The sequence below is a fragment of the Salvelinus alpinus genome, chromosome 26 (assembly GCF_045679555.1).
Source record: "Salvelinus alpinus chromosome 26, SLU_Salpinus.1, whole genome shotgun sequence".
Taxonomy (NCBI): domain Eukaryota; kingdom Metazoa; phylum Chordata; class Actinopteri; order Salmoniformes; family Salmonidae; genus Salvelinus; species Salvelinus alpinus.
In genome coordinates, this window is record NC_092111.1 from 10,169,824 (window position 1) to 10,191,858 (window position 22,035).

The 22,035-nt window shown below is 42.4% G+C and overlaps 2 protein-coding genes across 6 annotated transcripts; one reads left to right on the forward strand and one right to left on the reverse strand.

The window, feature by feature from the left end:
- Positions 1-1,112: 1,112 nt before the first annotated feature.
- Positions 1,113-13,643, reverse strand: LOC139554629 (zinc finger protein 384-like). Of its 5 annotated transcripts, none has more exons than XM_071367588.1 (12): positions 13,486-13,643; positions 12,115-12,182; positions 11,537-11,792; positions 11,184-11,303; positions 10,673-10,711; positions 8,797-8,948; positions 7,987-8,063; positions 7,590-7,814; positions 5,492-5,659; positions 4,105-4,183; positions 3,724-3,882; positions 1,113-2,848 (listed from the first exon to the last, which is right to left on the reverse strand). In XM_071367588.1, exons 2-12 carry the CDS (start codon positions 12,175-12,177, stop codon positions 2,498-2,500), a joined length of 1,689 nt encoding a protein of 562 aa, XP_071223689.1. In that variant the 5' UTR covers positions 12,178-12,182; positions 13,486-13,643; the 3' UTR covers positions 1,113-2,497. The 5 variants fall into 5 exon arrangements, with proteins under 5 accessions (XP_071223689.1, XP_071223688.1, XP_071223690.1 ...); XM_071367587.1 differs by having other exon boundaries at positions 11,184-11,306; XM_071367589.1 differs by lacking the exon at positions 10,673-10,711 and having other exon boundaries at positions 11,184-11,306.
- Positions 13,644-15,141: 1,498 nt separating this feature from the next.
- On the forward strand, positions 15,142-20,927 carry kifc1 (kinesin family member C1). The gene is made up of 17 exons (XM_071367595.1): positions 15,142-15,263; positions 15,701-15,729; positions 15,959-16,051; positions 16,206-16,299; positions 16,435-16,491; positions 16,613-16,651; positions 16,772-16,979; positions 17,299-17,464; positions 17,745-17,912; positions 18,143-18,256; positions 18,410-18,694; positions 18,954-19,118; positions 19,627-19,765; positions 19,901-20,040; positions 20,159-20,232; positions 20,364-20,439; positions 20,573-20,927. Exons 2-17 carry the CDS (start codon positions 15,718-15,720, stop codon positions 20,615-20,617), a joined length of 1,875 nt encoding a protein of 624 aa, XP_071223696.1. The 5' UTR covers positions 15,142-15,263; positions 15,701-15,717; the 3' UTR covers positions 20,618-20,927.
- Positions 20,928-22,035: the final 1,108 nt, after the last annotated feature.

The following is a 22,035-nucleotide window of genomic DNA, read 5'->3' on the forward strand; positions in this document are numbered from 1 at the left end:
TGACTCAGTATAGGAAGTGAGGTTGACAACTAACTTGCCTTATCTCCACACACTGTCACCCTCTACCTCACCGTCGCCACAGAAACTCCCTCTTATCAACTGATGATGTCCGATTTTTATCATTTTCTCCCTTCATTTTATTTATTTATGTGAAACACGAGACATTTGTTATATTTAAGTGTGTTTTTCAGTATGATGATTTGTCAGGAGCCTGAATGCATGTGTCCGAACAGGTACTACTGTTATAGCTCAGTAAACAAACCAGAAACTGAACCAGAGGTTCCAAATATGGCCAAAGGGGCAAAGTATGGGAATATTTTAGATGTAATTATTGTTGAAATACTACTACTGTACCCATTTTAGTGAAGTATTATACGATGTTTTGTTCAATTTAGCTTGAAACATTTTATACTGTACACAAAGATTTGTAAAAAATGATTTGAAACATATGATTTTGTTATGTCAAGTTGTCACATTTATCTTCATATATGAAGGGCCTTCTGAGCTCAGCGTGTTGGCCTGAGGTTCCATTCAGTTGTATCAGAAGACCAGAGTAATCAAACATCCTTATCCTTACTAACAGAAGCCTGTGATGTATCTTACTTTAACCAGGATATCATCTATTTTCATGGTTGTCCCTTTTTTTTACCAAGAAATAATACCAATAGTTGCTTATATATGCTTATAATATTCTATATTGAGCTTATTTCAGTGAAAACCAAATAAAGCTTGGGAAAAAGTTACTTAATGTACATTTAATGAACATAATGGGATGAATTCCATGGCGAGTAGATTGTATCCAGGACTGATTTCATTTTACTAGAGTTATATTAGAATAGTGTGTTGTTTACTTTGTTTTTGAGGACTTGCCAAAATGTAAATGTGTCTCTATTGTTTTCAAATTGCTGTGCACTGGTGTCATGAAGAACCTTGTAGTTTGTAGAAAACGTATACCCTTAAATTATATCAAATACATCATTCCTTTGATTCCAAAACCACTACCCTCGTCTTCTTTGGTGTGTGTGTGAAGGTCGTGAAATGGGCATGGCATAGGTTATGGCAAATTAATGTCCCAAACACAATCACCTAGCGAACCATTCCAACATACAACATAATATTTAAATTATTTTAATGTATAATTGACCTATGTACTGTACATTGATACAATACCTCCAAACTGACTCTCCACAGCATGTCTGCATGCAGTAAAAGGAGAATCTGACAGCAAGCTTGTCATCTCCGACTGTCTCACTTTATTGTCCTTACAAAGAGAAACAGTCTCTTCAGATGAATGTGTACTATGCATATACAGCGAGTGTAGCATAAGGGTAGTTAATAACAGTATTAGGAGCAATAATAACGACACTAATAAGAATATTGAGAACTGTGTTATTTCAAAAGACACATAACGAAGTACAAGGAGTATACATAAGATAACCGGCCAATCACGAGCCTGCTCAATAAATAGAGGGAGCAGAATAGAGCTCTGTGATTGGACGGGTTAGAAATACATGTCAACGATTCGTTACTTTTGGAGTTATTTTGTTTTCTGGTTTACTTTACAGAGGCAGAGAGTAGAAGTACATCATTCCCTTTTTTTGAATGAAAAAAATCATTTCTATATATATCTACATAGATTACAGTATCTTCCAATTGATAATGAGGATAACATTGATACAATAAGAATAATGTAATATTCAGTATGAAAGGTTTAAAAAACTAAACTTAAAAAAAACTTGTTAACAGTACCTGACAGCCATTTTAATGTTTCAACACGATGCGCCTTTCTCCCCATCACCCCTTGCTTTGCAAAAATGAGTTGGGGAATATAGAAAATTATCCTTCTTAAATACAAAATCTGCTGTTTCTAGATGTTTCTTCTCACTCACATTCCTTGCACAATCTTTTTGCTTTCCCACGCCGTTCGTTAACACATTCCACTGTTGGTAGAAAAATACATACATATGATAATATACATACAACAACTAAATGAAACGATGAGAAACCGAAAAAAATACGAGATTGACCAAGTGCCTTCTTTATATCAGACCCCCCCCCCATTTTTTGTTCTCTCTCTCCCTTTTCGATGTCTTCTCCTTTAAGTGCATTCTTTGAACCATTCATATATCATCTCTTCATTCAATACTGGACTACATATCCCATGCTTCCTCTTCATCTCAGGTAGTCCCTTCACGCCCTCCTTTCCTTATTCTCTGATTGGGTCTTGCATCGCCAAACCTCATTCTTCCATTCATTCCTTCGCCAACCCCAAGGCAGTGTAGTTTTTACTTAGTACTTTCTCCCTCCCAGTGGAGGCTGGTGGGAGGAGAAATCAGTGGACTGCCTCATTGAAATAGCTGGTTTCAAACACATTTAATGTGCTTGACACACGTTCCATTCCAGCCATTACAATGAGCCCATCCTCCCATTTAAAAAGTGACACCAGCCTCCGCTCCTTCCCTCCCTCTCCATCCTCCCCTCTGTCCATCCTCTCGCTCTATGAGTTCATGTGCTCCACCTGAATGGCTGAGGTGGACACGGTCAGGCAGAGGTCCTTATGGGCCGACAGGTCGGTGACACTGACCGTCTTGTACTGGTGCAGGTCAAAGGGGCACGGCACGCCCTCTGTCTGCGGGTAGCTGCCTTGCTGAGGGTTGTTGGGGTTCTGGGGCTGGTTCTGCCCTGGGTTCTGACCCGCCCCTCCGGGACCACCGCCTCCTCTGCCACGACCCCTCCCCCTGCCCGCTCCTCCAGGAGTGTGACCCTGGGCCTGCTGGGCGGCGACGGCAGCCGACACTGTGAGGGGGTCAGGGTTGTGCTTCCGCATGTGTTTCATCAGGTAGGTCTCCTGGAGAAGAGGAGAGGAGAGAAAGAGGGTGAGCAAGGTGGACAGTGCAGTGAACAATTACCATGCAGTGGGTCTTGGGAACAAAATGCAAGGGCTCGGCAGCACATACACTACCGTTCAAACGTTTGGGGTCACTTAGAAATGTCTTTGTTTTTGAAGGAAAAGGGCCAGCATCCCAGAGTGATGGTTGCTGATAATGGGCCTCTGTACGCCTATGTAGCTATTCCATTAAATATCAGCCGTTTCCAGCTACAATAGTCATTTACAACATTAGCAATGTCTACACTGTATTTCTGATCAATTTGATGTTATTTTAATGGACTTTTTTTTGTGCTTTTCTTTCAAAAACAAGGACATTTCTAAGTGACCCCAAACTTTTGAACGGTAGTGTACATACAAACTCAGTAATATGTAGTCTATGCAAATGACTGGGAGGAAATATAGGCCGAGTGTATATAAACTAGTGGAGGGGGGGGGGAACTGTTTTTAACTACATAGCCAAAGCCTACCTGTACAGTCCTATTCAACCCTATAGGTTACCATCAAGCCAGACTACTGCTTGTACATGTTGTTCAACTGTTTTCACTACCAACCAACTTACAGTTAATTACCTGAAGTAGTCATTCAAGTAATCTAATACTGCAGTTACTGAAAGAAGTACATACAATGAATTAGTCTCCACCCTCACAATTCCCTAGCCCCTCCCCTAAATGATGACATTGCTGAGCATCCCTTCCATGCAACAGGCCCCTCTCGCAAGTAGAGGCCTTGCACCTAGAAAGCAAAAGTGGGTGTGACACTTTAAGGGGTGGGGACTATATGTCGTTTGAGGAGGAGGGTAGAGGGAGGAGTTTTAGGGTGATTGGCAGGCGTACCGAGGTGTAGGCGCGGTTGCACAGGCCACAGGAGTAGAGCTTGGCGTGTTTGACCGTGTGAGTGGACAGGTGCACCTCCAGACTGGCCGCGTCTGTGTAACCGCGGTTGCAGTTGTGGCACTTGTACGGCTTGTCTTTGTTGTGCTGCCGGCGGTGAGACTGGGGGAAGCCATGAAAGAGTTAATACATTAGGATTATTTTTGACTATGATGTCATCACATCATTCCGCTTCTGTTATTAACTGTACGTAACGATTTTAGAGCTAAGCGACATTTTGCGATGAGAAACGTACAACCAAATAAATGGAAATTGAGATGATTAGTGTCCAGATGTAAGATCCGTTGGACTTGTGAACTGGATGTTGAGATGTAGTAGGCCTACCTGCAAGTTGGACAGCTGAGTGAACGCTTTCTCGCAGCCAGGATGGATGCACTTGTAAGGTCGGTCCCCAGTGTGGATCCTACGGAAGTGAAACACAGTCTGTAATGAACTACAGCTCCCACAAACCCCAGTAGCCTGACTACTTCCGTTACAGCGTCACTCACTCCAAGGAACTGACAGGAACGATGGAAAGAGAGACATCCAATCCCAAATCAAACAAACTATCCATAGAGATTTCTTGATGGCCCTTCATAGATAAGAGTTTCCACCATATTGCTTCCTGGTACATCCAACCAGTCCTTTCAGATCTATGATTGAATGAGCAAAAACAGGGCTCGACATTAATGCTTGTCCTCTTGTCCGGGACAAGTTGTCGGACACGAAGAATATATATTTAAACTGTCCGAATGGACAAATAAATAAAAATATTAATACAAAAATCCCAATATCTCTTGAAGGGGGCGGCAGCGTAGCCTAGTGGTTAGAGTGTTGGACTAGTAACCGAAAGGTTGCAAGATCGAATCCCCGAGCTGACAAGGTACAAATCTGTCGTTCTGCCCCTGAACAAGGCAGTTAACCCACTGTTCCTAGGCCGTCATTGAAAATAAGAATTTGTTCTTAACTGACTTGCCTAGTTAAATAAAGGTTAAATAAATAAGTAAAATAAAAGATCCAGTAAAAGGCTTTCACCAGGAAATGGCTACAAAAAGACCCTCCCACAGTGACACAATGGATAGACATTGTAGAAGAAATACACCACATGGAGCGTATGACCTTTGCTTTAAGAACACAAGAGGAGAGAGGTCAGGAACACTGGGAAAAATGGGTTTCGTACTTGAAAATGGTCTAATTCAAAGATATTCAAAGATACTAATATGATGGTGTGATGTGCACTGTAACTGACAGATCTTTTTTGTTGTTCTTTTATTTTACTTTATTTGTAATTTATTTGTGTTCCTCAATAAAAACAAAGTATTAAAAAAAATATATATATTTGAAATTCCAATATCAAACAATTACTCTGATCAGAATTGGATGGGAGAGGTCAACATTGGAATAATATTCATGTAGGCTACATAAATAAAAAGCCTACAGGTCAAAGTGTAGGTGATATACACATTGTCTACAGCCTCATGTCCAAACCCATGCTGACATGAGGGAGGCCCCAGAACATGTATTGAGACTTTTAATTACACAAATATAGGCTGAACGCTTTTATTAAAGAAGTCTGTGGGGATTAGGGGAGTTTTGAACTTGAACGAGAAAATAAGAGGATGTGAGACACAATGAGTGAGAGGGAACCAATTAGAAGAAAAGAGGAGTAGATGGAACTAGAGAGGGTGTGCGCTGATGTGACTGCCCACTGTCCCTGTTTAGTAGTGTTTACCTGTGGTGCTGCTGTAAGTGACTGAGCTGCCTGAATGTTTTCTGGCAGAAGGAGCAGGTGTAGGGCTTGGCCCCGCTGTGGATGCGGATATGCTGGGCCAGGTAGCTGGAGTTGGCGAACGATTTGGAGCAGTGGGGACACTTGTGCGGTTTGCCCTCAGTGTGGTTTCTAACAAGGGGATGGGGAGATGGAGAGAGAGAAAAAGAGAGAGAGATTGATAATGTATCAAATCAGCGACGAATGATCCAGAGATCAAATCATAATCAAATCCCCCCGAATCAAGTTTTAGCGCAGTTTGATTGACAGTGTGCACTTTTTGGTTGTTGCTGTGTCTGAGTTGCGAAACACAGTAGGAAAACAGACAGCAGGCACAGCCCCCCTTTCCTTTCTCTCTCTTTCTCTCTCTGTCTCTCCACCTATGGTGTGCTACTGATGTTCTGGGGTCATTCTACAGAGGCCTACTGCTAAGGAATTTGAGTGAAGGCAAGCTCTTGTGTCTTTATCTTGAAACCTAAGGCGAAACATCGAGAGGGGCGTGTGAGGGAGGATATGTAGCCTAATAGAGAAAGCAAAGGGTGCACTTCACTCTAACAGCATGGTGAGGCTAGGAGGGGGAGGAAGGGAAAAGCCATTCATTTAATTCCTCATAAACGTTCAAGAAACCAAAGACTAGTTGAAGAGATGACAGAACAGATAGAACTGAAAGTGTCAGGGAAAGAAAATGAAGAAATCAGTATGGAAAGTTGTGGTCGTAGGATAGCTAAATGTACAGATCACTTGTCTGACAGAATTTTTTTACATTATGAAGCTGTTTCTGGTATAGTTTATCCAAAATTGCATCCTTTCCCCAAGGATGAACGTAACTTATTAGTCTTTGCTGTGGTTGTCCGGGTATCTAAAAGGTTAGAACGCAATCTGTCACTTTAAAAGGAGTTAACTCACCCCCTTCAGATCAAATGTGGTGTTCCACAGGGATCGATTCTTGGACCTGTACTATTTCTAGTTTACCAAACGCATCAAAACAACTTTCTCAGATTCTGTTTGCCAATAACATAAGCGACTTGAATTCCCAAAGAATTCTGCAAACCACACATAAAAAACATAGCCTCCAAGACAGCAAACAACGCAGATACAACACTTGGCAACAGAAAAACAGCACACACTCTCCTTATAAAAGGGTCACTAACTGAGACATTTCGACAGAGAAAAAAAGGTGGTGGTGCTGCTTTGTCAAACATCACCAGAAATATAAATATTGGGTTTGTTTATTCTAAACCTGTGGTCATAGATGTAGTTATTGGGTTTGTTTATTCTAAACCTGCGGTCATAGATGTAGTTATTGGGCTTGTTTATTCTAAACCTGTGGTCATAGATGTAGTTATTGGGCTTGTTTATTCTAAACCTGTGGTCATAGATGTAGTTATTGGGCTTGTTTGTTCTAAACCTGTGGTCATAGATGTAGTTATTGGGTTTGTTTATTCTAAACCTGTGGTCATAGATGTAGTTATTGGGCTTGTTTATTCTAAACCTGTGGTCATAGATGTAGTTATTGGGTTTGTTTGTTCTAAACCTGCGGTCATAGATGTAGTTATTGGGTTTGTTTGTTCTAAACCTGCGGTCATAGATGTAGTTATTGGGTTTGTTTATTCTAAACCTGCGGTCATAGATGTAGTTATTGGGTTTGTTTGTTCTAAACCTGCGGTCATAGATGTAGTTTTATTGGGCTTGTTAATTCTAAACCTGCGGTCATAGATGTAGTTGTTGGGCTTGTTTACTCTAAACCTGCGGTCATAGATGTAGTACAATAAGAGGTTTTGTAATCAGTATTATTGGGAGCAATACTGTCTCATTTGATTTGTCGCAATAAAACCCTATGTATCTAATGCAAAGTGGTTATTAATATTGTAATGGTCAAATTCAAAGCCAAATATAGATAAGTACATTGGTATCACTAGCACTGAATTTGTAGTGATAGTGATGGTCTTTACTAACAATCCTTCAATCTTGTGTGATAGTCTATATTCTGCAGTCACTTATTCCCTGAAATCAACCACCACACACACACTCACACACATACACGCCAGGGAGGCAGCAGTACCGTGTGTGCTGCTGTAAGTGACTGAGCTGCCTGAATGTTTTCTGGCAGAAGGAGCAGGTGTAGGGCTTGGCCCCGCTGTGGATGCGGATGTGCTGGGACAGGTAGCTGGAGTTGGCGAACGATTTGGAGCAGTGGGGGCACTTGTGCGGCTTGGCCTCCGTGTGAGACTTGGCGTGGATCTGCATGTCCGACTTGCTGAAGAACGTCACCGCACACATCCGGCACCTGGAGGATGGGTAAGAGAGAATGGTAAGTGATGGAAAACGAGCGAAACAGAGATATACTGTTTAGAGATGAGGATATGTTGAATGGGGAAGAAAAATCTAGGGTCAACTTGGATAACAAATGATGAGTGTTAAGGAGTAAAAAGTATATAAACACAAAGCCTGTAATCTACCTGTATGATTTGGTCCCATCTTTGTTCCCATGCTCATCCTCATCATTTGATAAGTCATAATGGTCGGCAGTGTGGTGCTATAAACAAACACAAAACAATGTTGTTTGTTTAATAAACAACGCTTTGCTTCACTAATCCTGAAGTAATGACACTACAATATGTAGCCTTAACACATTTTATCACTATGGATTGACTGGGGAGATGCAGTGATCTAACCCCCACGTAATACTGAAGATAACTTCTATAGAGGCTGTAAGTCCTGCCTCCCCCATCTCGTCATTGGTTCTTAGGAGCATATACCCACATAGGTGATTGAAAGATGAACGAGGTCCACACTCCAGTCCAGTTGGTTGCAGTAAGGCACCTTAAAGTTGGTTGCCAACCGCCATATAAAATCCACAGAAGAAGAAGATGACTGAACTAGGAGAGATTACTAGAAACTAACTAGGTTTCCTCTTTTATCTGTGGATTAATTGTTGGAGTAGAGAACACACGATTTTGTGTGAATCAAAATGGGTCAAAATTCTACAAAGATCCAGCAAAAAAAAAGGACCATGTACATTTAATGTAGAATAACAACCCAGTGTTAATATCCCAGGACAAAATAGCAGCAACAGCAAGGTAGCTAGCTAATGAATGTTAATGTGTTTTGACCTGTCCTCAAATTAGTTGAGTTTGTTTTGAAATTTCAACCTGCGTGTCCTGACCGTGTCTGGTGTGGATGGACAAAATCAACATGTACGCGATGGCGCGTGCCCGGGTAGTCAGCATGTTAGTTCTTATGTGACATCACTTAAAATCTCAAATCACCTGCCCCCCAGCAGCCAGGTGTGCCAGAATCAATGCATCACTTCCTGGGGGGAGGTTGGCGCCAGCCCTCTGCATCATCGACTTCTTCTTCCTGCCCCGCTTCCCGGGCGTTGGCATGACAACAGGAGGGATGACCAAATCCTCTTTCTTGTCTGAAACAGGGACATAAAAACGGGATGGGGACAGGAGGGATGGAGGGAAGGGGAGAGAAAGGGGGAGAGGAATACAGCTCTGATTAAAAGAGACCAAAAACCACACAACATATCCCATGGGCCTCTCTGCTTGGTGAGTAACATCCAAAGTGGTCTCTCCTGGTATGCAATGGTGAAAGCAACAACACGTGAGTGGTAAATCACCCCACAACACAGAGGCATTTTAATCTCTTCATATACTGGAACACCTGACAGAGTTCATCGCTGCAAAAAAAGAATTGGTTACACTCAACGGCCTATTTGGACAGTGTTGCACAGCTACATAACTAAACAAAATTGATTTCGCTTTTTTGAATGGGCCAGATACTGTAGTTTGTATGGTTTGGATGTTATTCCAAGACAAAGATTTTCATCAACTTTTGGATGATCACATTCATGGATAGAACTGCACCACCAGAGAACATAGCGGCGTACTCCAGAACATAGCGGCGTACTCCAGAACATTCCTTTGGTACTCCAGATAACTTCCTTGGACCATTAGTGGGAGGGCATCAGATCATATTCTTCGACATTCAGATTGGGTTTTTGGAGTCAATATAACTCATATAACTATTGGACCATCCACAGGTCCCAGATTTGATCATCTTCATATGTTGTGCAATTTATAGTGTGAGCTTAAATACAGTCTTCAGTAAAACACTACATCCAAGCATCCTGCACATTTGAAGACATTTTATACATTTTCTTCGTAGCTTATGACAGGGCTTACTGCAGCGTTTCCCAAACTAGGGGTCGCCTGATTTGAAAATGGGGTCGCGCTTGGTTCAGAGGTGCGCTTGGTTGATAGAACCCGGGGCTATGTCAGTGACCTCTGGTAGCCGCTAGATGTGGTTGTAATAAACAGGAGAGGTTTCTGTTTTCTTCCTACACATATGGCTTTATCTTTTGAATGGTTTTAGCTGCAACATATTATGACCCCGTCACTGAAAGATAAGACTCCACGTGTGGATGTGTCTGACGTTTCCCTCTATAATGCCCACATGCCGCGCAGGAGTCATTAGAATAGAGAGGACGGGACCAGACACAGATCCTTTCTAGGTCATAGTGGGGCGGCAGCGTAGTCTAGTGGTTAGAGCGTTGGACTAGTAACCGAAAGGTTGCAAGATCGAATCCCCGAGCTGACAAGGTACAAATCTGTCGTTCTGCCCCTGAACAAGGCAGTTAACCCACTGTTTCTAGACCGTAATTGAAAATAAGAATTTGTTCTTAACTGACTTGCCTAGTTAAATAAAGGTTAATAAAATATATATATATATATATATATACACAATTATTGCCTGATGGTCTTCTGAACTTCCCAATACCTTTCTGATACATGTCAGTCACTTCAAACCTTACTGTCAGACTGATTTGTCATAGCCCCAATTAAAATATTATACAACAACAAAAAAAGAGATCAAAATGGGGTCGCGGGCCAAAACCGTTTGGGAACCTCTGCCTTACATTATCTCAGCACAGAAATGTCATTTAAAAAGCAACTCAACTGCACATCCAAACCAGGCTTCAAACAGTCCAGAGTGCAGGTAAACACAACCACAGGACTGGCCATAGGCTAAGGCTGCAGATGCTTTACTGCTAAGCAGTAGGGATGGATGATGGCATATGGGGAGGAAGTAGTAGGCTAGGTGAGGCAGGGTGGAGGGGAGATGGAGCTGGGTACTCACTGTGGCTGTAGAAGTAGAGAGAGGAGTGCTGGCTGCTCTCTGACAGAAACCGAGAGAAGAGGAGAACACACTCAACACACGGAGCTCACTACCCGGCTCGCTCCCTCTCTCTCTCACCGCAGAGGTTGGGGTGGCTGGATCAGGTCAAGGGTTAGTGGCTGGCTGCTGGCAGCGCGTTGCCGGGGTTAGCTCAAGCAGCAATGTGTGTGTTACTGTGTGTTTGTTTGTGTGCGTGTAATGCATGTCTGTGAGTGTTGAGGATTGAAGTTTGTGATAAAAATAAAAAAAAAGACTAGAAGGTGGTTCCACCTTTGCTGGGTCAGCCCATATCAACAACGGGATGAAATAAAATAGAAACAAATGCTCAAATTAATGTATGTCTGTATGTGAGTGTGTGCCAGTGAGTCTGCTTTGCTTGTTGATAAGCCAGGAAAGGTTTGCAAGCCACTCAGGCACACAACCTATCACAGTGCGGGTTTTGGGGAACGGGGGAATGCGGTGGAGGTTTTACCTGTGTTTGTGGGGTGTAGTGCGGACACTATCATGGTGTTGGCAGGGGGTCCGGGCACGAAAGATTGTGTGGAGGTGGGTTGAGAGACCAGGGTGCCTTGGGGAGTGGTTATCACTAGCCCTGCTGAGAGGGAGAGAGAGACGGTGACCTGACTGCACCACACCCCTCCCAGGGAGAGCCGAGGCACACATTACACACACAATGAAATACTGAGAACGTTTACGTTGGTTCTTTCTGTATCTTTGAATATATAACATGATTAGACCAGACAGAAACAGGGAGGAGGCACACATAAAACAACCACAGAGGACAGCCAGACAAACTGACACTGGCAGCGTGTCTTGTTTACTCACCTGCCGTCATGATGCCCGTGGACTGGACGGGCACCACCGTGATATTCTGTGAGGTGTGCGGCTGGTGCAGGTGACCGCCTAAGGCGTTCAGTTGGACGCCACCGACTCCACCTTCCTGTTTGGGCACCACCCGGCCTCCCGTGTCCATGGTGAGCACGGCGGCGGGATAGTGCGAGGAGTGAGGGAACGACGGAGAACCCTTATTGTCCGGACCCAACTGCTCCTTCATCTTGTTCAGGAACATGGCGTTTTCAATCTATAGTGGAGGGGTAGTGGATCGTAAAGGAGGGGTGGAAAAGAGAAAGACGGGCAATAGAGAGAATGGGGTGAGATGCCAAAAGGAAATGAGTAGCGGTGGTAGAGGTTGATAAGGGAAGTGGAAGAGAGGAGGGGCAGAAGTGATCATTTGGGGAGGCCCGTTGTTTTGTTACTTACATATGTATTACAGTGAATTTGATGTTTTGCCATCCTCACCTAAGGTGCAAACTCATTATTTGTTAGCGTTAACTAACATGTATTATTTATTTGCGACACCACCATGTACATTTCAAGATAAGGTCCAGTAATAAGGTTTCTACCTGTCCTTGTACTGTGGGAACGGGAGACCAAAAGTATGATGAGTTGAAATGGGAATCTTCCATTATTTCTGTAATTGAAAAGCAACATAGCTTATAAACACCTGCTCGCTCTGCGTCGTCAGTCGAAACGAGACCATGCCCATCTCAACTGATGTCTGGCCAAAGTTCTTGATCTCTCGCAACTGCTAAGCATATCCAAGAAGTTGAGTAAAAGAAATTAAGAGTTTTGCTCAAGGGAATGGGGGACATTGAACGATACAAATGCTGAGCTAACACTGTTTTCTTCACTGGCATGCATTTTGTCCACTGCCAATAGATTTAACTAAAGATAGAAAAGTGTGAGCCATATTGATTGCAAGTCTCCATTGCCCACGGACAGAGTGTCGTTGTTGGTCAGGATTGTAAATGGCACATTACTGTTTACATACAAATAAATGCATGCAGAGCGCAGTAGCGGGGGTGTACAGAAAGAATGTTTCATCAATGGCTACGTATAACCTCTAGCAGTCTACAGATGAGATCATAACAAAAAAATATGGATACATTGTATTGAATGCATAATAGAATATTTAGCTGAAATATTTTAAAATGCCATGCAACTCCCTGAAACCTATTGGCTAGCTTCTCTCACTGAGTTACATGGCAGGAGTGGGCACTATACATAGCAAGGAACAATGGCAAGTCTGTCATTGAAAACCATCCCGCTAACGTTAGGTGTATAACGGGGAAGTTATTTATTGAAGCTTTGTAACTCAATACACCAGAAACAGAGACGTGTCTGCTAACAATTCTGATGGGGAATATTGAGTTATCTTAAGTTATAGTATTTCCTATCCCAGGCCAGGGCACACATAAGACAGCTTGCCAGCCAACGGGATAGCCACCACTACCTACAATAAAACACTCGTCTACCCTTTATTTTAGCTAACTGGATGGTGGCAAGCGTGATAGACTACTATTGATGTTAGCTAGCAACAACAGATGAGTGAAATCTGAGCTAGTTAGCTAACGTAGAAGCTACCTAGCTACTTGAGGTTAGCTAGCTACAGTAGCTAACTTGCCTCCATTAATTTCAGTATTGTTAGCTAGCTGGCTACTATGCGGCCTATTTTTAAGTCGACAATAAACAAATAAACTTCCGCTTGAAAACAACAATGTCACAACCCCTACGCCTCCATCCCTCTCCCTGTTCGTCACACTGTGAGAATAAAAAAAAAAAACGAGAAAAAAACGTCGACGCCAATGCCCCTGTGCGAGACGCAGTTTCATGTAGACTTCCGGCTATCCAGACAGAGGGGAGTAGCAGCTCATATGAGTTGCTCTGTCAAACAGAAATAATTAACGATTGAGTAATAACTCGATGTTAATTACCGGTGTTGGCGATTCCCTCTCAACCCCGGGGCTCCCTCGGGTTGGGACAGTTCGGAAACTCAGTCCAAATCCGCCCAAACCCTCAGATTCTCCGATTTTTTTTTCCTCGATTTTTTTCTTTTTCCCTCTTGTGGGTCTGCTCCGCTCTACACTTCCGGTGCCGAGAATTTGATTTCCGGTCTTTGGGAACGTATAGAACTATTTAAATTAATGTGATCATATATTATATGATTATTTAGATTAATTGATGATAATATGGAATGTCCTTGTTATTGCTGGTAGCCTTCCACTATCGATGATGGCTGATAAAGGTATACCACAGTACAGGCAAAGAAAGGGGTTCCCAAACTGGTTTCCCTGCTCTTATTTCCAGAAAAGTGCAATATTTTTTTATTTATAAATGATGCTCCCCCATCATATATGTTTTGGACTCTCTCTCTACCGCACCTGCTGTCTCTATCTGTGAATGATCGTCTATGAAAAGCCAACTGACATTTACTCCTGAGGTGCTAAACAACTTTAAACCACCATCGCAACAATATACTGTTCCCTATAAGATATTGCTTTCCCATCACATAGGCCTACTGTTTTTCCCCCATCATGGCCATCATTGACATTGCTACATGTGACGTGAACAACAGCTGGACGTGATGGCCTTAAACCTACTTCATTCCTGCTCAGACATTACCACGCACCAGACAACCCTGAATAGCCTGGGATACATGGGTCCAAGCCAGCAAAATATCACTAAACCCATCTAAATGCAAAACCACCTTCGCCAAAAGACCTCATCCCATAGTATCTGATGGGGTAACATCACGGGTGAACAGTATTTGACAGGGAACAGTATATGATGAGAGAACAATGTATTTTAGGAACAGTAGGTTTTGATGAATGTGAAAATGTTTAGAATTTATGTATTTAATCTATAACATAATAATAATAATAGTAATCATCATCATCATAATCCCTCGACTAAACGGGTGCGCCTGCACATTGACTATGTACTGGTAACCCCTGTATATAGCCTCGCTATTGCTATTGTTATTTTACTGCTGCTGTTTAATTATTTGTTACTTTAATTTTATTTTTTTACTTATCTATTTTTTACTTAACACGTTTTTTTTCTTAACTTCTTAAAGCATTGTTGGTTAAGGGCTTGTAAGTAAGCATTTCACTGTTGTATTCAGCGCATTTGACAAATACAACATTTATTTGCTCATCATCATAATTCATAAAAAATATATAATTTGCCAATGTGTTGTGGAAATATTTCTCGGGGAAAAAGCTAGATTTTAATGAATTCAAACAAAGAATAAAAAAACTGGTTTTACATAATAATTAAATGTGTTTGTTTTTCTTATCTCTCAATTCCAGGTATTCCATCTTGACTGTATCTGACTCAATATTCATATTTAATCTGCTCATATTTAACAAAATATTGTTATTTTATAGAGCCACGCTGATGGATCAGAGCTATATCTATATTTTATATTCGATATTTAATTTCAATGATCCCACCACGACTGATCTATGGATTTTCTGTATCAGGGTTCCACGGATGGAATTGCGGAAAATTGTACATCCCCCAAATTACTAGAATTTAAATTTGATTGGGTAGTAAGGCAAAAAAGAAGGCGGGATTGTGTTTCCTATGACGCGATTGGTCTAAGGTCAGCCAATTACGTTGGACGGTGTAAAGCGCCACCAAAACATTTCAATTTGAAATTCAAACGGCTGTTGTGTCTGCAGCGAAACAAGTGTGAATGCGCGTATTGGTAAGTAAATAATAATAAACTAAAATGTGTGAAATGTTTTGTTTATATGTTTGTAATTACGAAGAGTGGTTCAAATGAACGGCTGTTTGAATTTTGTTTTTCCTGCTATGGCTTTGCGGTTACCCCAACTTGCTGGGTGTGTTAACGTTTACGGTAACGTTAGTAACGTTACCTAGCTAACGTTAGGTTGGTTAGATAGTTAACAGTACAGTAGTTAGCTAAGCCAGTTAATTTTAGCTACACTCCTACTAACTTGCTATTGGTTTATTCACACAACTAAAGCATGGCTTTCTAGCTACAACCTTTACAAAGTTACAGTTTAATTCTACCCACCATTCCACTTGCAAACTGGCCAATGTTATTTTCTTTTTAGCTAGCCTATGTCATGCCATTGATGTATTTATGGTTAGCCTTACATGTTGCTCCCTCTGTTTCAGGTACAAATTCAAGCCATATGAATAAAGAGGTGAGTGGGACTCTGATATAACTAGCTAGCTAACTATCAACCTAACGTAAGCTACCAATCTGAATAGGGTGGTTTTGGATATAAACAAGCTTAAGCCAGGAACTAGTTAGTTTAGTCTCTTTCTCTATTGACAGGTGCAGAAAAATAACATGTAACTAAATGGACTGCCTGCCACAATCTGTTGTCACTTTGTAAAGTTAGATGATTTTTCCTTCACTAACCTCTGCAGAACACCTCCCGACTACCAGTCATGTCTGGTAAAAGGGTCCTCTCCGCTAGTAGCAGTGAGAGTATAAACTGCTCAGACCAACAACCTGCTCAGGTGTGTAAAAGCATTTAGCAAAACTAATACAGACAGTGATGACGGGCATGTTCAATTCCTTTAGAAATGCATCACAAACACACGTTAGACGTGTCCTTTTGTTTCCAATCTATCCTTAATTGCCAGGAGTAAATGTTTTTTTTTTCTTCTTTAGAAAAAGATGAGAAGAATTGATTCAGACCCAAAGATGAGACAGACAGCAAGTGCGATGGGAACAAAGAGGCCCCTTCCACCAAAGCGAGCTGTTGGTGAGTGTTCTCAAACTTCAACGACTGGATTGGCCAATGTCATCCTCTTGTTTTTAATAGTTTTAGCTCTGTCTTTCTGTATTACCAGTATTTATTTGTATTTTATAACCCTCTCTCTCCTTCCCTCTTTCTTAGCAGCCAAATTGATTCGGCATACAGGAGCAGCCACTATAGCTGCTGGTCCCTCTAGAGGTGAGATGCTGTGAAATATGTATACATGTGATATTAATAGCTAGCCGTGTAAGTTTCTTGTTTGGTAATATTTCTTCACATTGTTGTCTTTTTAAATATATATATATTTAACCCCGAATAGGGTTTCAGAAGCCGCCCATTGCCTCTGTTGCTAAAGCAGGTAGGTACCCAAGTCCCTTTTCAATCACATGGTCCTTCCTTAATCACATTTTCTGTATATTGTATCCACAAACATTCTCTTCCATATCTTAAAACATGAGTGTTGAATGTGTTTTCCTAGCACCAATAGCAGCTGTTGGGGGTTCACGGCGGCCTGCATGGGACCTGAAGGGAAAAGTTACGGACATGGAGGGCAAGATTTCCAATTACCAGAGCAAAGTCAAAACGGTGGGCCAGGAGAATGAGAGCCTGAAGGAGTCTGTAGCTAAAAGCAGGCAGAAGGAAGCACAGATGACTTCAGACCTACAAGAGCTCCACACACAGCTCAGGTACAGAGTACCAAGGAACATGCATAGGGTCGACTATTATGTGAAAATGGGTGTAGTGGCATGGGAAAGGGCATTGTAACCACATAGGAAAGAGTGATTCATTTTAAATAAGGAACATCAAAGGAGAGTGTTGCGTTAGCAAAACAAGTGGGCCTATAGCTGACATGATTTCTTGCCTGCCTTGAGTCCAATACTAGTCAAAACTTTATGCATACATTTAGCCAGTAGTGGTGTAATAGTAACTTGATGGTATCACTACATGTTACTCTTTTTGTCCTTCTGGTGTTTGTCATTTGTACCCATTTTTACTGTGTTGCAGCCAGTATGAACTGAAACTGGCTGCCCTGTCTGGTGTCAAAGAGCAGCTGACCATTGTGTCCAGTGAGAAGGCCTCCCAGGAGAAGATCTTATGCAACCTCACTGAGGAGCACAAAGTCCTTCTGGGCTTGAGGGAGAGTCTGGAGGCTGAGCTTCACAGTGTGCAGGTAGGACATGTTCTCCCACAAAATAAGTGAAATGGCATGCAGGCCTACTCATTGTGACAACGGATCACCTTGACTGCTGTGACATGAGATGAATGGAGTATAGCTTGTTTTCTAACGTGCCTCTGCTCCTTGGTCAGTAATATCTAAGGAGGTCTGGCATAGCCCTTTGGCCCAGCCTCACTCAAACCCACTGCCATTACAGCTTGTCACCAGCCCCTGTTGCAGTCCAAGATTTTTTTGTTTTTAGTGCATCGGTGTCTGACTTCTCTCTTTCTACCAGACCCAGCTCTCTGTGCAGGCCTCCACTCTCTCCCGTTGCCAGACCACCCTGAGGGAGACCCAGGACACTGTTCGAAACTTGGAGGAGACTGTGGCCCGCCAGACAGACGAGATTCACTGTGGAGAGATGGAGCGCAGGGGGCTCCACAACACAATCCAAGAGCTCAAGGCAAGGGGGTCTTTCAGTAGGGGGAATGCTCAATTCCCTGAAGATATGATTGTATTGCATCATTTTATTCTCTGGAGCCTATTGAATTAGTTGTTTTATATTTCTGCTTCAAACAAACTGTATGCTCTCGTTAGCTAGGCCCCTGTCCATTTGTAGCTCATGACGGAGGAGCATAAAGTTGCATTGATCATCTCACACTAACAAGACTGACCGCTGTCTTATTTCTATAGGGAAACATCAGAGTTTTCTGCAGAGTGCGCCCCCTGCAGGCCGGCGGGCAGAGTGACCATATTCAGCTCCCTGCTCACGACAACAAGGCTCTCACACTGGCCAAGACTGAAGAGGTAACAATCACACACCTGAAGCACAGTCATGAAATGGGTCACTATAATCATTGTTTAGGTAATTGTATGTTTTTCAGTGTGGACCTCTAATCTTACTCTATTCTTAAATGTCAAAGATTGCAAACAAATCATCACTTCCCCATTTCCACGTAGTCTCACATAGGGCGCTCCGGAGACACCCAAAAGAGCTACAACTTCAGCTTTGACCGGGTGTTTGGGCCCTCCATCCCTCAGAAGGATGTGTTTGAGGAGATTTCCCTCCTGGTGCAGTCAGCCCTGGACGGCTACAACGTCTGCTGCTTCGCTTACGGCCAGACGGGCAGTGGCAAAACCTACACCATGGAGGGTAGTGAGATGGAGGACATGCGTGGGGTCATCCCCCGGGCCGTGCAGCAGATCTTCCAGGCCTCCAAGAAACTGCGGGAGCAGGGATGGAAGGTACCGATGACGCCATTGGTTTTCATCTGAATGAGTGGTAGCTGTCCCTACAGCTGGACATTTCTATTATAGTGAACAGGGAATTTGAACATGTTGATTTGACATTTGCTGTATTGATGTGTTTCTGGTTTTCAGACAGATGATACTGTATATTTCCCATTTTGTATTTAAGTGGAATGAGTTAAAGCTTGTGTAAATGCATGATACTTGCAAAAAAAACATTTTTTTGACCGGATTCTGGTACACCCCCCCCCCCCAGTTTACATTTACTGCCAGTTTCGTTGAGATCTACAATGAAACTCTGCGTGATCTCCTCTACACTGGCAAGGCCAACAAGAGACCGGAGCATGAGATTCGCAAAAGCGCCAACAACGAGATCTCTGTCACCAATCTGACCTACCAGAAGGTCAACTCTGAGGATGAGGTGGGCATTTCAACATTCATATTATCCTAAATTTAACTAATGTTCGATTTTCATTTTATTTGTACGTTTTAGATTTAAAGGTAGACTCAGCATTATGACCTAGATGCAGAAAGTAAAGTTGTGCATCTTGCTCACTGCAATATTTGCGGTGCTGCTTGAGGCAACATCATTTCGCTATGTTGACCTTTAAGTCATTTAGATGGCACTCATCCATAGAGACAGCGAATTGTGTAGAATTAAAGTATAGGTATGTACAAATGCATACCAGTTAGTGCATAATAATTACCTCAATAGTGCTACAGTAAAGGAATGATGCGATGTAGCCTCTTGTTTAAAAAATAAATACAAAATTGCCCATTTAGGACCTGAATTGTCCTACATGTCAAACACAGGGAGGAGAGCAGTTGTCTGATAAACCTGTATGGGTGGTTCAAATCCCTCTGCAATAAAGTATCCCCTATCCTATAAGATAATCTAATGTGTCCATTTTGACCAAATGTCCATCCAGGTCTGCAACCTGATCGCACTGGCCAACCAGAACCGATCCACAGCCCGGACCAACATGAACGACCACTCCTCCCGCTCGCACTCGGTGTTCCAGCTTGACATTGAGGGCGAGAACTCCGGGAGAGATGTCAAGTGCAAATGTAATTGTGTTGTCTGCGTTTTGTACATCTGCAACCACACAGGCTGAGATGTTAAATTAGAACAAATGATAATCCTGTTGTCTGATTGCGTTCTGGTATGAGAATCCTGACCTGTGTTTCTGTGTCTGTCTGCAGCCTCTCTGTGTTTGGTGGACCTGGCTGGCAGTGAGCGGGTGCAGAAGAGCCAATCCCAAGGGGACCGCTTCAAGGAGATGACAGCCATCAACGGCTCCTTGACCAACCTTGGGATTGTTATTGCTGCCTTGGCTAATAAGGTATATGTTTGCAGTCCAATGCCTCTAGACTGGTGGCTTGCTTATGGAGCCACGGGTGCTTTGTAAGTTATAGCTTGATTGCGTTCGCTTACCCTCCCACTCTTTGTCTCTATTCCAGGAGAGCTTTATCCCATACAGAAACTCAAAGCTGACGTACCTTCTCCAAAGCTGCCTCGGAGGAAACAGCAAGACGTAAGTTGGGTTATGAGCGAAGTTTGAATGGGATTTGTGCGCAGATTAGTCTTTTTTTAATTGACTTTTAGTTGTACGGTTGTGATTATGAGCAGATCAAAGTATGTAACCTTCTGTCTCTGCTCTTCTAGCTTGATGTTTGTCAACATTTCCCCAGAGGCAGACAGCTTCCCGGAGACGCTGAACTCTCTGCGGTTTGCCAGCAAGGTCAGTGACCTCACACATTATTACATTTTTTAAACAACATACAGTTCACTCTGGTACTTGTTCATATTAGTGCTGTGCATATTTTGTTTAAATATCTGAATAACAATTACATTTTTTTTAAATTCTGTTGCAGGTGAATGATTGTGTTATTGGCACAGCATCAGCTAACCGGAAGTAAATGTGCATCCTGTGGAGAGAAATTAATGTGGTGTCTGTACATTGTGGTTTTTAGACATATGCTCTTGTATTGGTGGTTTCATTTTATATTATTCATTTTTAATCAATTGGATCGGATATACAACGATCAATAAAAGCTCATTTTTTAAGTCTTGTTTGTCTTGTACTTAATCATAGATGGATGTTGTCAGTAGTGTAGGGATAAACAGTTTACCCACCTTTTTTGTTTGCCCACAGTTTGCTGAAAAATTCTGTTAAGTATAAAAAATAAAAGAAAAACATTTTTAATAAAGCTGCATACAAACATGGTATCTCTTTTGCTTTCTTGGGTAAGGCAGCTTCAAAATGCAGGTGTTTTAGCCTATTTGAGTGCTTTCTGTGGTGGTGGGGCAGCCAGTGGAAAATACGCGGTGTAGGGGTTGGTAATGTTAGTTGCGCCGTGATTGGCTCAGTGTTCTGTCACTCATGGGAACACCACTACGTTGGTGTAAAACATCTACATGTAGAGCTCTTGGGTGCTGCTGTAGACTTACATTAGAGTTGACCATCCAAAAAGTCTCAAAGTAATTCGCCACAGGTCAAATCAAGTTATATCTACAGTAGCTTTGATTGGACTGATGTCAACATCATACTTTCAAAATCTTAGTAAGCTAGATAAGCAGTCATGGATCGAGTCAGCAATCTACTGCCAAAACCTTGTCATAAGATAAATTATAGATAAAACGTATCGGCCATTGGACGTGAACATTACAACAAGTTGGAAATCGCAAATTCAACAATGAGTGCTAAGGCACCACTGCAGCCCGAGGTTTGATCCCATGCTGTGAAGCGCACAATTGGGTTAGGGGAGGATTTGTCTGGCAGGAATTTCCTTGTCTCATTGTGCTCTAGCGACTCCTTGTGGTGGGTCGGGCACCTGCAGGCTGACTTTAATCGTCAGTTTGACAGTTTCCTCTGACATGCTTCCAGGTTAAGCAAGCAGTGCGGCTTGGCTCTCGACCATTGCCCAGTCCATAGGACTACGTCATATGGACTGTCTTAATCATTAATGTCTTAATCGGAATTACGGATTGCCTCTTATCAGCTCGTCCATAGGGAGTAGCAGCGATGAGAAAAGATCGGAACTACCAATTTGATATCACGAAAAAGGGGGTAACGACATGGGCCATAAAAGTTTGAATACATTGGCCAAGCTGTCAATCCAGCATGACTTCTGCCTTGTTCAAAACAACTGGAACCTCCAGAACTGGGAAATCACAGACTTCAGTGAGTTCAAGACTACTGGGACCTCGGATAAAACTAGCTCTGACTGGGAAAATACGGGAAATAATTTAATGGTCATCCAACTTGAAATTCCAACTCGGGATTTCGGGCCTCTTTCTAGAGCCCACAAGGACTGCAGCGCCACCTGTTCAAGTG